Below are 16,573 nucleotides of genomic sequence, written 5' to 3' on the forward strand. Positions count from 1 at the left end.
CAAGCCAGGGGCCCCTCCAACCCAAAGGCTGCCAGGATGGTATCCAAGCCAGGGGCCCCTCCAAGCCAAAGGCTGCCAGGATGGGCTCCAAGCCAGAGGGGCCAAAGGAGTGGTGCAGCCCAGTTCTCTGGGACTTGGGCCCCAGTCTCTACTCATCACCAAGACTGTACCTGCCTTCTTGCCCTTATGACATATCATTAGACTGTAATGTCCCTTTATGATCATCATTTTCCATTTTGTTTCAGACAACAAAACATTGTGAAGGACTGAGACTAAGAGAGAGCCAATGCCAGTAAAGCCATTTTGAAATAGCTTCTGGCTTCAGGGAGAGCTAAAATCCATTGAAAGGGCTTAGCTGTGTGATGACCTTCCAAGAATTAAATCCAGTGAGTTCACCAGCAGAACCACATAGCGACAAAGAGGGTACAAGCTTTAAGTATTCTCTCTGCCTGTCTGTGTTGGCAAGGCAGGTGGTAGGATGGATCTCAAGGAATCCTATTTTGGTGACCCTCCCACAACACATTCCACTCTTGTTCTATAATTTCCCTCTCTGGATCCCTTGTTACCAAGAGACATGAGAGGACAATGGCTGCCATTTGTTCAACAGGTCCCATCATGAGTTTTTGTTGAGCGGAATAAAAGGATTGCAGTGGGACTGGGCTTGTTTGGTTGCAGACCTTATCTCATTTATGCCTACAATGTAGGTGGTTTCATGCCCAATTTCAGATGAGGTTTCTAAAACAGAAAGATTAGGTCACTGCCTGAAGTCACATGCCCTGAACAGTATGCAGGTATTCTGACACTGAAGTCCTCTCTCCCTACCATACCCTTCCCAGCCTCCCGGCTTAATCCTTTCTCTAGTGGTTCAGAGCAGCCATAAACCCTCACTGCGGAGGCAACCAGCAGAGCCCTAGGGCGGGAGCTCGCCCCAGGCCAGGGGCGGAATCTCCACCATTAAACAAACACTCAGGCACATGTTCCCCACAACGTGAAAGAGGTGAGATAAGGGGCTCTGAAAGTGGTGGCGTTATCACTCTTTGTAGATCTCCTTCTCTCTCTGCCTTGCTCTGTGGCTCTCTTTTCTGTGGCCTTGTAACCTGAGCCCAGCGCAGCTCTTGGGAACAAATTGTGAAGGAAAGAGAGGAAACAAAGGAAAGATGATAAAAACTGCTGTGAAAGGTTAAATTCCCAGGATCCTCTGTGGCTGTTTAATGGGTTTCTATGATATAAACAGACCTTTGGCTTTGCCTGTTGGGCAGGTGACCTCCAAGTAAATGAGTTTAGACAGTGTTCCCTAATAAGAAATGTTCCTTTTTTCCCATACTCCACAAAGCCCCCTGAGTATACAAGGACTCACACTCACTCCCCAAGCAGACAGATACGATCAGCTAGACACAGATGTCCACCTGAAATGGCAGTGGGTTACCTGGCATGGTCTGTCAAAACGTGCATGTGTATTTCCACCTCTGACATTTGTTCGTGTAACAAATATTTACTGAGATGACTCTCCACTAGGTGCTGTTGATATAATGGGGAAAAGACGTGGCCTTTGTGATTGAGATGCTCACGGCCCAGCGGGCAGACAGATATTTTGACATAATGAGGTAAGAGCTGGAGTACAGACCCTCAAAGAGGAATCATGGAGGAAGAAGCGTCTAGAACTTTCTGCAGAAGTCAGGGAAGGCAACATGAGCAGACACAGTCTTTTTGGATGGCCTCAGTGTCTTCATCTGAAAAACAGGCTTAACAATACTACCAACCTCAGTGCCAACATGAAAATGAAATGCAGCCATGTATGTACAGCCCTCAATCCAGTGCCTGGCACAGAGTAAGGGCTCAATAATGTTAGTCACTCAGATTAGTATTAGCAGAATTACTGAATGAGTCCCCAAATTTAGGTGTAAATGGATAGAAATGATTAAGTAGAGGATATTATTTATCATTCATTTTCTATAACCAGGTCCCAACCTTAATGCTAGAATAGTTTGTTGTTAGGCGACTGCCTCCTACTGGCCAAGTGTGGAATTGCATCCCTACTCTATTAGCTGCTTTTCTAGGGAAAAAGGAAAGGTATGTGCCTGAGCTCTGAAGAAGCCCGGGAAACTCAAATCTGGGAGGGGAACCCATGCAACGGTGAAGAAAACGTGGGAGATGGTGAAAAGGCTGTGAAGCGTCCTTAAGTTGAACAGGGCTTTGATAGATGACTATGATACCAGCACCTCAGGGGCCTGAAAACTTTCTTGACATCTTCTCTATGTTTTCAAAGAAATCTTTTGAGAATGATAATCCCTCTTCCAACCCCCATTCCCCGCAATCCAATGATGGCAGGTTACACAACAAATAAAATTCATTTTTCTGAAATTCACTTTACGGTGAATTTGCCTAGAAAGCTGGCTCAGTGAGTAGTCACTTTCATTCCCTTGCCAGGAAAGTACAGTACATTCCAGGGAGGGGCCATAAAATTTTTTTTCAAATATTTACAGCAGGCTGTCCAATAGAACTTTATGTGACGCTGGAAATATTCTATACCTGCTCTGTCCAATATGGTAGCCACTAATCATATGTGGCAAGTCTGACTGAGGAAACAAATTTCTAATTTAATTTGATTGAATTAAATTTAAATAGCTACATGTGACAAGTGGTCACCATATTGGTCAGCACAGACCCAGGAGCTCTGATCATGACCACTTTCTCGAGTCTCTTCTAGAATTTTGTCATCTTTTTCTATAATTTGGCCTGACCATGGGGCAAGGTGTCCAAGGTGCAAGCCCTGGCCACTTCCTCCTATTTTCCTGCCCACCTACCCCGTCCCCAAGGGGTCCATAGGCCTAGACCTTCCCAAATGTTGAGACAGTGTTCTTGTTAACCCCGAGGGGGTCATCCCTTTTGCTTCACACAATTCCATCTGCTCCCCCAATTTACACAAAGAATCCAATCCACTTGCTTCTGAAAGCTTCTGAAAGCTTAGGATGACCCCATTGCTAAGATAATGTCTTTAGGACCAGAGGGGAGGCTGCTGGGCTTGACACATGTTTTGGGTCATTTTGTGCCCACTGGGCTGAGTGGGCAGAGGCAGCCTCATCACAATGCCCTGCTTTTCCCTGCTAAAGGGATTGGAGACACAGCCCTGGCTGGACCTGTGTAATCTATTCATTTCCTTCCAAGCCGGGATCTGTAAGCTCTTTCATGAAGGATGGGCAAAGGAAGCTGGGGAGGGAAGCAAACACACGTACAGAAAACAAACAACGCTCGGCAGCTCCCTGTTTGGGAGGGTGGGCAGCTGGGGGAAGACAGAGATGGGGGGATAAAGCTGTGGGGGCTTGTCTGGGGGCGATCCAGCTGGGGAAGGAAACTGGGGTTTCCACTGCTGCTTCTCCCACACCCTCCAGAAGCCCTGCCCTGGCTTTGGCTCCTGGAGCCCCCATCTCGGTAAGCTCTTATCTCTCCATTCAGCTGGCTCCTTGGGAAAGGAGGTGATAGGTGTCAGAAGGCCAGAATGGCAGCAGGCAAAGAGAATACTGGCAGCATGGAGCCACTTCCCTGGAATTTGCTTCCGTCCTCTGCCCCAACCGCACCATCATAGACAGGGCACGCAGGGCTCCCCTGGTCCCAGGGAGAGTACCAAGTCAGCTGAGCCCACTTCCTCAGTCCAGCTACAGAATCAAAAGGGCCCAAGTATTTGGCTCCAGTAGACAATTTGCATGTGATTTGCATACATCTGCATCCCCCACCCCCATTCCAGACACTCTCAGTCAAAGGATGTGAAATGAAATAAAATAAATTAATTAGAGCAGCCTACCATAGCCTGATATGCAGGGCCTGACACCCGTAAGAGACTTACCTGATGTTTAAAGCGATCAGTGTGATCGCAGGCCAGAATGGAGATGGGGGGGTGGCAGTGAACGAGGGTGCTCAGCCCTGGGGCAGAGAAGGGGAAGGGGAATCTGTCTGCACTGGAAGCTAGGCATCTCGTCTTGCCCCAGCTATGTCCCTGGTCTTCAGAGAACACAGACGTGAGCCATGTGGAAGCCTGCTCTTGGTTTCCTACACCTCAGTCTGGCACTGCTATTGCCCCAACCCTGGTAGCTACTTCTGCAGGGAGATTTTCACTACTGATGTGGGAACATTTGATTTCAAACAAGAGTGAAGATAGTTGCTTCAAAGGATGGGAAGGCAATGAGATGCCTATTGGTATTTTCCTGTTTCCAATCTCCCTCCCATCTTCACTCCTATTAACTGTTCCCATTGGGTGTCTGTATTTCTCTCAGCAGGTCTCTCACTACCCCTCACTCAAGGCTGAGGAAGAGACGCAGGACCATCCTCAGCAGTGAGCTGGAGTTAATTTATCCCAGTCCTTCTGCCAGGTGCTAATGAGACGCTCACAGCATGTGTCAGCCAAGCAGTTCCCGTATCGTGTATATACACCTCTTAGTGATTCAGTTTATGGCACTATTTAACATATGCCTTGACTTTCTCTAGGCCCATTGATTTATCCAGGATGGAAACCTCTTCTAAAGCTGGGGCCCTGTGGGAATCCAAATGTCGGAGGTGATTCTAAGTAGGAGGGACTACAATGCTAAGATGGGGAACAATGATGGGGGTTAAAAGGAACCCAGGTCACCGCACCCAGCAAAATAGCAGCGACCAGCAAACGATGAATCAAAGACCAAGAAAGCAAGAAGGAACAGTAACTACAGGATGGTTCAAAGCAAGACTGGACCAACAGCAAGGAGGGAGCCCGGTTCCGAGTCAAGGCATTGAATGGTGAGTGCTCCCCAGCAGGTTCCTCTAACACTGGGTTTCCTTGCACTGCACCGTGGGGAAGGCAATAGCTTGAAGGAGCAAGGGAACCAGTTCTAGATGCCTCATCACCAAGCTGCGCCCACCCAACCCCCCACCTTCCACCTCCTCTCCCCACTCCCCACCCCCTACTTCCACGCTCCTTCCAGAGCAGTTACACTTGACTGTGTCACTCATTGGTTTCACTTGAAGAAAGGGCAACACAACTTACAAAGCTTAGGGAAGTGCTGGTTTTAGATCAGGGGCCAGCAGACTAAGGCTGGTGGACCAAATCAGCCTACAGCCTGTTTCTGTATGACCCATGAGCCAAGAACGTTTTTTTACCTTTTTCAGTGGTTGAAAAAATTAAAAAGGAGAAGTAGATTTTGTGACATGTGAAAATTACATGAAATTCAAGTGTCCATGAATAAAATTTTATGGGAGCCCTGCCATGCCCTTCCATTGGCACGTTGTCTGTGGCTGTTTTCACACTCTAACAGAGCTGGGTAGTTGCGACAGAGACCATATGGTCCCCAGAGAGGAAAATATTTACTATCTGGGCCTCACCGAAAAATTTTGCCACCCCCTGTTGTAGCTCATGGAAGAGGAACTCTCTGCCTAACCCGTCCCCCAGATGGCGGTACCTTGCTCTGTGCAAACCTGAGCGCGGCACGGCAAGAAAGTCAATGCCAACTGGACCTTCTCCTGAGCCCAGCCAGCCCCAACTCCCTTGTGGCAAAGGGAGACCAGGCTGGGATGCCCAGTCCAGACACATAGAAATGTCTACTGGTGGCTAAAAAGGCCAACACTTGTTTCCATGACCCAAAGCTGGTTCTCCTGTTGCCAACACCTGGGCCTCGGGCAGGTGGGCATCTGCTCATCTTTATCAACATCCCATCTCAGACCTCCTTAGACCTTGGGGTGCCAGACACCTGGACTAGTCCTATGTGTAATCGGATTAGAAGGCAGACTATGTCTGTAATTTGATTTTTAAGAAGGCAGGAAGCTGTCCTCTTCTCTCTCCCCTGCGAAAAACATTACCCAAATCCTCATGCCCCAAATGCCACCCTTCGGTTCTCTTTAGTTACACTGTAACCAGGGCCTGCAGCATTCTTAGTAACTAATACTAGGTTATATTGGGGTCTCCTGAACATAAGGGCATGTTAGCGACACAAAAGACGCCAGAACGAGATAGATACTGAGGACAGAAGAGAAGGCTGGGCAAAAGGATCTTCCAGGAGGGTTTCAGCAGAGGATGGGGACCTGGCAGAGAGCACAGGACAGCTCAGGGCTGGTTAGGGCTCAGTACATAGCCAAACCCGTGAGGGTCTCCAGAGAGGCTCTGGGGACTCTACCCTCAGCCCTGGCCATACATACAGAGGGGACAGTGGGGGTGACTTACCCGGTACCATACGATCTCACGCATGCGGCCATCTGTCTTGAAGTTACACTTCAAGGTCACAGCATCACCAGCCACCACGGGTGGGAGAGGCTCAATGTTGACAGTCAAGTAGCCTATGGAAGAAAGGAGATGGGGTGGTGAGGGCATGAGCCGATCTGGAGGGTTGGGCTGACAGGTGGGGTGGGGGAAGGAGCCGGCACGACTGCAGGGGGCGCTGTTCGCACTGTGGTCTATGTGAATGGTGATGGTGGGCCTGAGTGGAGCTCATCACCCTCTTCTACCTTCTCATTGATGCCTCTCTTTTTGAGAAACTTCCTGGCTCCCATGGATCCCTCCCATCCTGAAAACACTTCTTCTTGGGATGAACTGTCCCATGAAAGTAGGACCGGTTGGCACCTGGAGGAAGTGCCTCAATGTATGTCTACAAGATATCCCAGAGAAACGGGTCTGTGGTCTGACAATGCACCTCCATCCCCGCTTTTACAAAGTCGCAATGTGCATAAGCTTTGTAGGAAATGTACATGCTGAAATGCATTTAATCTAGTGCTTCCAAATGTATTTGAATATGGATGCTTAGCCATCCCTTAAACCCCATCAGCATCTCACGCAGCCAGGGTCCCTGGAACATCAGGATATGGTGTTCTAGGCACCCATACCCCTCCATTCCCAGCCTCACAAAATTACTCCTGGTGAGAAGGGAAGAGAGAACTGGGAAACTGGTGTTTGCTTCCTGAACCCCCAAATCTCCCATCAAGCACACTCTGCCGCCCAAAAGGAGATGTAGTTCCAACCCAGGGCCATGGCGGTGGTGATGGTGGTGGTGTGGGGGGTAATAACGGGCTGACTGCCTGGGAAGGAGTCTCAATTGTCTGCAAGCACAGGTGATGCTTCTCACCCACCTGCTGTCCCCGGAATCCCTGCCCAGCTCCCAGGAGCTGGGGCTCTTCTCCTGGTAGATATGCCCCGGGCAACACTGATGCCTTCACACCAAAGTCCAGCCTGCTGAGTCCTCTGACCCACCCCCTCTGCCTCCCAGAGCCCCATCCTCAGGGCGTGGTGCCCACTCCAGCTCAATGGGGGACCTCATTCTTGGACTGATCATCCGGGCTCATTGGATTGGCTTCCTGCTGGCTGATGTCCAGCCATTGATCTAATGGATCAATCCAGTCTGATCGTCTTAATGAGAAAACTAGCCAGAATGGATTTGGGGATTTCAGCTGTTCAGGCAACCTAAGCAGACGGAGCCCAGGGGTCTGACCCCTGCCTGGAACTTAATGGTTACAACACTCTACAGAAAAAGAAGAAAGAAAGAAAGAAAAAAGAATCAACCTAGAGGGGATCAATCTGGAAGCTGGAGGCAGACTTGACCTGTGTGGTCCAAGGCTTCAGATCCCAATACCCAGGGTAAAGGGGTAAACTCGGGGCTCACCCCCAGGGGGCCTCTAGCTTAGACTGAAGGTCAGGCTTGCAGGGAGCCCCACAGAAAACACATGGCCCGTGAGAGCAGTGACCAAGCTAACCAGAAGGAAGGACCCATCTTCGGCCCCCTCCTCTCCTCATTCATTCTGCCCCAGAGTTTGCTCCCACCTGCTCTGAGTGGGCCCCGGGCAGGAAGCAGGATGGCTTGAGCATTGCCCTGCCCTCCAGGAGCGTACAGCAGAGGGACAGATTCACCACACAATCACACTAAGCCGGCGAATGTAATGGTAGGATTACGGAGGGACTGGGGGAGGGGAGAGGGGAAACCTGGCCCAGCCTGGATGATCAGAGAAGTCCCCAAGCCCAGCCAGTGCCAAACCATGACAAACAAGGAGGCCACCTGCAGGGGGATGAACCCCAATGGGAGGGGGGACGCTGGGGAAAGCCAAGTCAAGTGTGAAATAGTAATAGTGGCTCACATTTCCACGGCGCCCACTGTGCTAGACACTGGGCTCCGTGCTTAATACACACTCACTCACTTAATTTTCACAACAATCCTAGGAGAGAGGAACTAGTATTATTCCGACTTTCCATGGGGAAACAGAGAGGCGAAGTAACCTGCCAAGATCACACAGCTGTAAGTGGCAGAGCTGGGATTCAAACCCAGACCTTCTGGATCAGTTATGCCCACCATGCTACACACAGCTAAGGAGGGAAGAGGTGAGAATGGGCCAGCAAACATTTCCCATCCAGCCCTGGGAAGGATGGGAGTTTGTTGCTGGGGGACCATGGCAGGAGACCAGGACCTGATCCCCTCTGCTACAGTTCCCAGCCTTGCGATGACCCCCCTGCCGCCGCCCACATTTCCAGCAGGGCTGGGAGGCGTGTCTCACCTTTGGAGCTACAGCTAAGATGAGCATCATCCGTCCAGATGGCTGAGGAGCTCAAGAACGGAGAACGGCCCCTCCCACCAGAAGGAGATGGGAAGGACACATTTTCAGTTGTATAAATCTTCCAACCAGCCCAAGGCGGGTGCAGATGGTGCATGTATGTGAGGCGGGCCAGGGCGGGATGCCAGCTTGCAGGGTCACCGTTTCTTGGCAAGCCCTGAGGGAATCACAGGTGTGAGTCTGGTGGGCACTGGAGGAAGTGGTGGAAACTCTGGTGACTGGTGGTAGTGCTGGGAGCACCAACAGGTGTAGCAGGTGTCTGGGGCACAGGCTTCACAGGGCCAGGCCTGGGCGAGAGCAGAGGAAGCCCACTGCATAGCAGAGAGAGGAGTTCCTTGGGATACCGGAAGAGGAGAATTAAAAGGTGGGGGCATGAGGGTGTTTCTGACCCCTTAAGACAGCATTTTCTGGCTTGTTTAGAGAATGAGCTGCTAATAGACGTATCAGGTAACAAGATTTCTATTATCAACTAAGTGTGAGAAATTTTGGTTTAAACAAAATTAAACATGGTCCTTCCTTTCAAAATGTCTCAGAAATTTTCTCTCCTTCCTTCTATCCGTCTTGCCTTCTTCCGGAAAAATTATTGAGAATCTATTCGGTACCAGGTACTGTTCCAGGCACTAGGGATACAACAGTGTAAACAGGCAGGTCCTGCTCTTTGCAGCCGATGGTCCAGCAGAGGAGATGATAATCAAAAGAACAAGCGATGGGAAATATGTCAGGTGGTGATGAGTGTAATTAAGAAAAGCCAATCAGCATAAAGCAAAGGAGAGTAATGGGGGAGGGGTTGCTCTGGACAGGGCACGACCCAGGAGGCTCCCTTGAAAGGGCCAGAATAAAGGGAAGTGTGAGCCGTGTGTGACTCTAGAGGGAGAGAATTCCAGGTGGAAGACACCACATGTGCAAAGGCCCTGAAGCTGGAGTGTGCTTGTGATTCTCCAAACTTGAGCGGTGGTGGGAAACTTTTTTGTAACATTGTACACTCTGGAGCCCATTGTAGGATTAGAACCAGGGCCAGCATGAGGGTGGGGCAAGCGAGATGCCTAGGGTGCCAGGTTTAAGGAGGCACTCACTCCCACTGCAGGACCCTGAGCCTCATTTGCCACTTCCTAGTTCCCACCTTGCTAGAGTCCTTTGGAACAAACACTAGGAAACACCTCTCTTGGGAAGTGACTGTGTCTCTCATTCCCGAGGTCCCCTTACTTGAAGTCACAGAGGGAGGGAGATGGGGGTGAATCACTCTGAGCTGAGGTCTCTCCTCTTCTCAGCTCCCCTGGGAGGGGTGGCAGGGGGGGGCGTGCCAGGCCGCAGAGCGGGCAGGAGACCTCAGCTTTAAGGACTAAAAGCTCCTCCGTGGGCGCATGGCACTTTCTAGTTTCCCCAGAATTTTCACTCCCATTTTTCCATCGGCTCTTGGAACAGCCTGCGCGTGCCTTCCTCGTAAGATGCTGCGATTACTGCATGTGTCGCACTGGAGTATAATTGTCTGTTTGCACATCTGCCTCTCCTTCTGGGATGTGAGTTTCATTAATATCAGTAGAGTATTAAAATAAGAATATGAGTGCTGCTTTTTTGAGCTTTCTTCTGGGCGGGCAGTCTCAGTGCTCATGTCACCCTGTGAATATTTCTGTCACAAAGGAGGAGCGGCAGTTCATCGGGGTGAAGGGCCTGGCTCAATACTGCTGCCATGTAAGCAGCAAAGCCGGGATTTGAACCCAGATCTGTCCGAGTTCGAGCGAGGCCAAGCCGTCCACCACGTTTGCTACTGCCGGAGCAGAGTCACGGGACTTGCTGAGGTCATGTGAGGATTCTGGGGGTTGCCCGCCATTGGCCGCTGCATTGACTGTATCTTCATCAGAGGCCTGGCTCTCAGATGGGGCAGATGATGATGGAGAGATGGAGACTGCAGACACAGAGGTCCGGGCTGAGATCAGGTCCCAGCGAGGGATGGGGGCAGAGGGGAGACCCCACTCCCTCCAGGCTCGAGAGCCTCGCAGGGAACTGTGGGATCCCTGGACCTTTCCTACCCAAGGCCAGGACAAGCCTCAGGCAATACATGAGCTCTAGGTCTTGGGTTTGGAGGTAGAATCACTGGACGGGAGAGGGAGGGAGAAGCAGGTGGTAGGGTGATTTTCTGACATATGTACCAGGCAAGGATTGCATCAGCCCGAGTCAACACCTGGATCACAGGTGAGAACTCACCTTCCCAGAAACAGACACACAGGAGAGGGGATAACAAGAGTTCATGACCAAGGAGTTTTTTTGCAAAAGAAAAACACAGGGAACGTTCTCCTCTAGGTCTAACATTCCTCCAGCTCCTTTTTCACAAAATCCCATCACCTTCCGAAGATTCCCTGTTGGTTCTTTCTCTGAAAATACCCTCCCCCTCACTTTCCTTGCTTCTCCCACCCACATGCTTCCGACAAATCTGAAGTCGGTTATCTGGTTCAAGTTACTAGCCTCACCACTCAGTCTTGACCTGGGCAAGTTATGTGGCCTCCATGGGACTCTGTTTCCCCATGGGTAATGTAGATGGGGGAACAATCACAGGGTCCAACACGGTGAAGCATGTTCTAGGAGTTTGTTCATCACAAGCCCTGCCCACAAGGGGCACCCCTGAGCAGGGTGAGGCATCCCCATGCTTCCTCGTCCCCCAGTCCGCTGATTTCCTCCCAGTCCCCACTGTCCAGTTGAGGAAGGACGGTCCTGGGATGGAAGTGGGAAGAGTGGGGTCTGACATTGGAAGCTGGTCAAGGAGTAGGAGATTCAGAAATGTCCAGCTCAGCCAGACATCCCATCTGGACCGGGATCAGAGCCAGAACATCCACCAGGCATCCTCTCTACAAAGCAGAGGACAGAAAACCAAAGGGAGGAGATCCAAAAAGCCCCATGCTGCCAGGTTCCCTGAATCAAGCCCCTGGGCTGGTGAGAAGGGGCCGCTGAGCAGGCAGGGGTGAGGAGACGGGCTCATCCACCAGCCAGGAGTCGGTGAATCCAGTCCAAAGAGCACAAGAAACGTGAGGTGTGGGCTCAGCTGTGCTGTCAACCAGTTCTGGCACCTCAGGCAGGTTGCCCCTCTCTCTGGGCCTCAGTTTTCACATCTGCAAAATGAAGGGTGAACTGCATTTTCGGGGTCTTCCAGCTCTGATCAACCCCATGTCAGATGTTAACTGAGCCTGAATCCTGACGCCATCGTTGCCTATACAACTCAACGCCATTTCTCCGAGAAGTGAACCTGTCAATGAATCAGCCACCAGCTAAAGATGGAGCTCTGTCTTTCTCGGCATTAAATTTGCCACCCATCAGCCTCCATGCATAAGCCCTCCCCCTGCCCCCACCAAGCACCCTATCAAGAAGCTGGATCCGGAGTGGAAACGGATTCACCTTAACTAAGCAGCTCATTACCCTGAATGGGGCCATCACTGTCCCCCTCTATCTCTGACAGCAGTTACACCACTCCTGTTAAGGTACCTTTAGCAAGCAATATTTAGGAACCAGGCACCCTCCCAGTGTGGTGATGACAAATAGTTCCTTTATCTGGAAACTCCCTTTGCAATATCCCAGCATCACTCCTTTCCCTTTTTCCAGCTCAGGGAGGATGTTTCTAGAGGGCTGGCTCATGTCTGGCCCCAGGCTAGATGGGAGTCAGAGAGGGTTTCCATGGGAGGGGTACAGGTAGTGAAAAGAGGCATGAGTTATACTAGGGTGACCAGGTGTCTCAGTCTCCCCGGGGACCAAGGGGTTTCCTGGGACAGGTGCTTTCAGTGTGAAAACTAGAAAGTCCCTGGCAAACCAAAACAAGTTGGTCACCATAGTTACAATCCCACCATGGTTCACGATGGCTAAACCACTAGACCTCTTCACCTATTTCAATAAGAAGGTAAGGGTAACAATCCCTCCCCACTATAAGGATTCGTGAGAGTAAATGCCGCCCTCCCCACTGGTACTTGCCTCCTCGTGGGTGTTCAGTAGATGATGGTGCTACTTAAGGAGGTAACTTGTGAGATTAGGATTTGTCTTGGGCTTCCTGCACCCCTTCCATCATCTTCCACCAGCAGCCGGAGGGCTTTCTCTAAAAGGCATGCCATGGCCTTCATAAGGGCCTTCAGAGCTTCTCACTGCTCCACAGAAAGAGGTGCAGGTGCTCTCTGGGGTGATCTGGCCCAGGCTGGGCTCTCCCCACTATCCAGGTCCTGCTGTGTTCTGCTCTTCCTCATGCGCAGCCTCTGTCTCCCCTCTGGGCCCCAGCACAGGCTGCCCCCTCTTTCTCAAGCCCTTACTCTTTGCTTGGGTAACTCTGCTCATCCTTCAGGGGTTCATGGAAATCTCACTTCCTCAAGAAAACGATCCTGGACTCCCCAGGTTATCACAGTTCCCCACATACCCCTCCCTTCCTACCACTTAGGACACTGAAAATTACTTGTAACGATGTGTTCATTGTACATTCTCAGTACACAAGGCCACTAACTTTCTATTTGCCATGTTACTTGTATGCCTAGAACAGTGCCCAGATCCGAGTATGTGTTGAATAAAGAAACATATTAATTCTGCCCATCCTCTAGGCTGTTCTATAGTTAGAGTGGGTGGTGTTCCCAGGAGGGCCTTCTCAGAAGCACCTCTTCCCTGTGGTGCAGCCCAAGCTCAGGGCCGCCGTGACCCCAGGTGCCTTCTGAACCTGCCTCTTTGACCATATCCGCCTGGATCGATGTTGGTGTTCCTGCAGAGTGTCCTCTAAGCCTCCTCACAGAGGTCAGGCAGAACTCTGTCCGACAGAGGAAGTCACCACTGGGTGCTGAGTGGCTGCCCCATCAAGGACGGTAGGACATGGGACCTAAGGAGTGAGTCAGCAGACAGCTCAGGGGCAGAGCAAAGACCACAGGCAGCGGAATCCATGGACAGCAGCACGGGCTGAACCAGCAGGGCCCGGGGGGCAGGAAGGTGGGCATTCACCCGAGCGGGGTGACTGCCAGAGCTGCAAGGCCCAGAATCAGGGCACAGAGGCGCCCCTGCTGCATCGGAGCGACGTCCTGCTTCTCCTGGGAACCCTGGGCTGAGCTGGGGTCCTGTCTCCCTCGCTTCTCCCGGTAGCCTCCCCACCAGCAGAGGTAACCAGGTAGCTTGTAGCAGATGGGTTAGGAACCCCTAACACAGAGCACCACGTGACTGCTTGAGGCACCACTTGGATGTCCTTTGGCCTCCCAAATGAACAGGTCCAAAACTGAAGTGATGTGTCCCCCTCCTTCTCCCCAGTTCAGGGAACACCAGCAAGGCCCCCAGGCTCTACAGAATAAATCCAGAATTGAACTCTACACTACCTCCCTGGGCCCAGCCACCGTTTACTGCTGGTCTGGTGCCCTGCCTCCTAGATGGTCCACCCACACTCACCTGTGTCCCTGCCCACCCCTCTGATGTCATCTCCCCTCACCCTCTCCCTCATTTACTCCACCCACACACAATGAGCCCTGCTGATCCCTGAATACTCTGAACACATCCCCACCTCAGGGCCTTTGCACCAGCTGCTCCCACCTCCCAGAACAATCTCTCCCCAGACACCCACTTGAATTGGCTCAAGGCCTCAATTCTTTCTCTGCTCAAATGCCTCTGCTGTGGAGAGACCTTTTCTAATTATCCTATCTATATAAAGCAGCATCATAGTGATTCTCGAACTCTTTACCCTGCTTTATTCTTTTTAAAATATTTATTACTGCCTGATACATGTTTGTTTATTGTCTGCTGATATATCTACCCCCCCCACTCCCATACCCAACTGGGTTGCAAGCTCAACCCAGAGCTTGCAACTTTGTGTGTGAATATATGTGAGTGTTTCAAACTTTTTCTTTTTCCTGTTGTTCAGGTTGGATAATTTCTACTGATCTATTTCAAGTTCACTGACTCTTTCCTGTCATCTCTATTCTGCTACTGAGTCAATCCAGTCAGTTTTTAAGTTTCAGTTATTGTATTTTTCATTTCTAAAATTTCCATTTGATTCTCCTTTATAGCCTTTATTTCTTTGCTGAGTCTTTCTATTATTTTTTTCAAGATGATTTGTGATTGTTTGTTCAAGTATTTTTGTTACTTTAAAGTCCTTGTTAGATAATTCCAGCGTAGGTGTCAATCTCATCATTGGAGTCTATTGATTGTCTTTCCCCTTGTGAGTTGAGATTTTCGTGGTTCTTTATATGTCGTGTGATTTTAGTTTGTATCTTGAACGTTTTAAGTATGACTTTGTGAGACTTTGGGTCTTGTTTATATTAATTCTTTTAGTACTTCTTTTAATTCTGATGTTCTTCCCCAAACTGCCTGCTAGTATTTACATATCAGATTTTTCAAATAGGTGTCCATACATTCTGTCCAGGTCTCATAGTTGAATTAATGGAAGATAAAGGGAGGTTGTTTATCTCACCCTAGCCAGAAGTCCTTGAGTTTGTGTGTTTTAATCACTACTTTATCTCTTAGAAATTAGAACAGGTCCTGGCACTTAATAATAGCTCAATAAATATGTATTAGGGACTTCCCTTGTGATCCAGTGGTTAAGAATCCATCTTGCAATGCAGAGGATGCTGGTTCGATCCCTGGTCAGGGAACTAAGATCTCACATGCTGCAGGGCAACTAAGCCTGCATGCCACAACTACTGAGCCCATGTGCTCTGGAGCCTGCACGCCACAACTACAGAGCCTACGCACTGCAACTAAGACCCGATGCAGCCAATAAATAAATAAATATTTTAAAAAATAAATATGTATTAAATGAATGAAAAAAATGAGCAAATGAACATGTGGTCAGTGTTTGGTAACTTTCGAAGTCTATCTATAATTATTATCTCATTGATCACCATTGCAACCCTGGGGGATAGTGTCCCCATTTTAGAGGTGAGGAGACTGAGGCTCAGAGATACAGAATGACTTCCTCGTGATCACACAGAACCAGGCTTGGCAAGCAGGTCCTTTGATTCTGGTTTTGTTTTTTTTTTTGAAGTATAGTTGATCTACAATGTTGTGTTAATTTCTGCTGTACAGCAAAGTGATTCAGTTCTTGCTTGGGGTGTAGTGGGATCACACACCAGGTTAGACCAGCAAGACACAGCACTTCCACAAGGGAGCAGCAGAATGACTGTGGTTGGGACCATTTTCAAGTTCAAAGCCAGCAGAGGATCCCAGGAAGGCCAGGGAGGTGTGTCTGAGACCCTTTCTGGGACTGTGAGAGACCTGAGGCTGGATGGATAAATTTGTCCCATCACATCCCTGACATCTGAACCCAGCTCTGGACAGTTCCCTTAGCCCAGAAGTGCCTATCTTGTGTCACCCAAGTTATCACTTGTTGATACAAAGTAACTAGAGAAGAATCAAAAGCAGTGGACCACCGTCTTTCTAACAGAGGGCAGGGCTGTTTCTGCCATCAGACTAGGAGCTCCCTGAGGACAGGAACAGTGTCTCACCCTCTTCTGTGTCTGAGAGTGTAGAAGTGGTGCGGAGAACTCAAGGACCCCTCTTCCCTGGGAGAACCAGCTTGGACCACACCAAGACTTGACCTGGGGCAGACAGACAGTCAGGTGGTAGCAGCAGCTCCACTAGCTTTGTTCCACCTGCTGGAGTGGACCGTGGGAGTCAGGGTCACATAAATTCCTCATGACACCCTCCCCTTTCTGTGGGGCTCGGATTTATCTCCACGTGATAACAGGAGCTCCATGCACCACCACTCAGGAAGAAAAGAGGTCACCCCATCTCATGAAGATAAATACCAGAGCGTGGCATGACAGCCTCCCTGGGCACCCCGCGTCGTGTACTTACTACAATAATAAATATTATTACAACAACCAATTACTGCAGCCATATCTTTCAGGCAGGTATAGAGGGTTCTGTGAAATACACCCTTCCATGCTGGGCTAACAGGTGCTCCCAGCCGTCACCTCCTTGTTAGCAGAAATGGGGGCAAGAGGTGGGGCAGAGGATGGGGGGGGCCTTTTAAGAAAAGAAAGCTTCTGAGCAAAGAGGGGAGGTTAATAGCTCATCTGTCTCTAAGATG

General features: G+C 50.1%; 1 protein-coding gene across 1 annotated transcript in view; it reads right to left on the reverse strand.

The window, feature by feature from the left end:
* Window positions 1–16,573, reverse strand: part of IGSF21 (immunoglobin superfamily member 21) — a gene marked incomplete at both ends in the record, with an annotated part of 257,433 nt that overhangs the window by 141,856 nt on the left and 99,004 nt on the right. The window contains one exon of the mRNA XM_081226148.1: window positions 6,182–6,294. Coding sequence (XP_081082274.1) covers window positions 6,182–6,294 — 113 coding nt within the window. The remainder of the gene's footprint in view (window positions 1–6,181; window positions 6,295–16,573) is intronic.

The sequence above is a fragment of the Mesoplodon bidens genome (genome assembly GCF_964165515.1).
Source record: "Mesoplodon bidens genome assembly, chromosome: 2".
NCBI classification, from domain to species: domain Eukaryota; kingdom Metazoa; phylum Chordata; class Mammalia; order Artiodactyla; family Ziphiidae; genus Mesoplodon; species Mesoplodon bidens.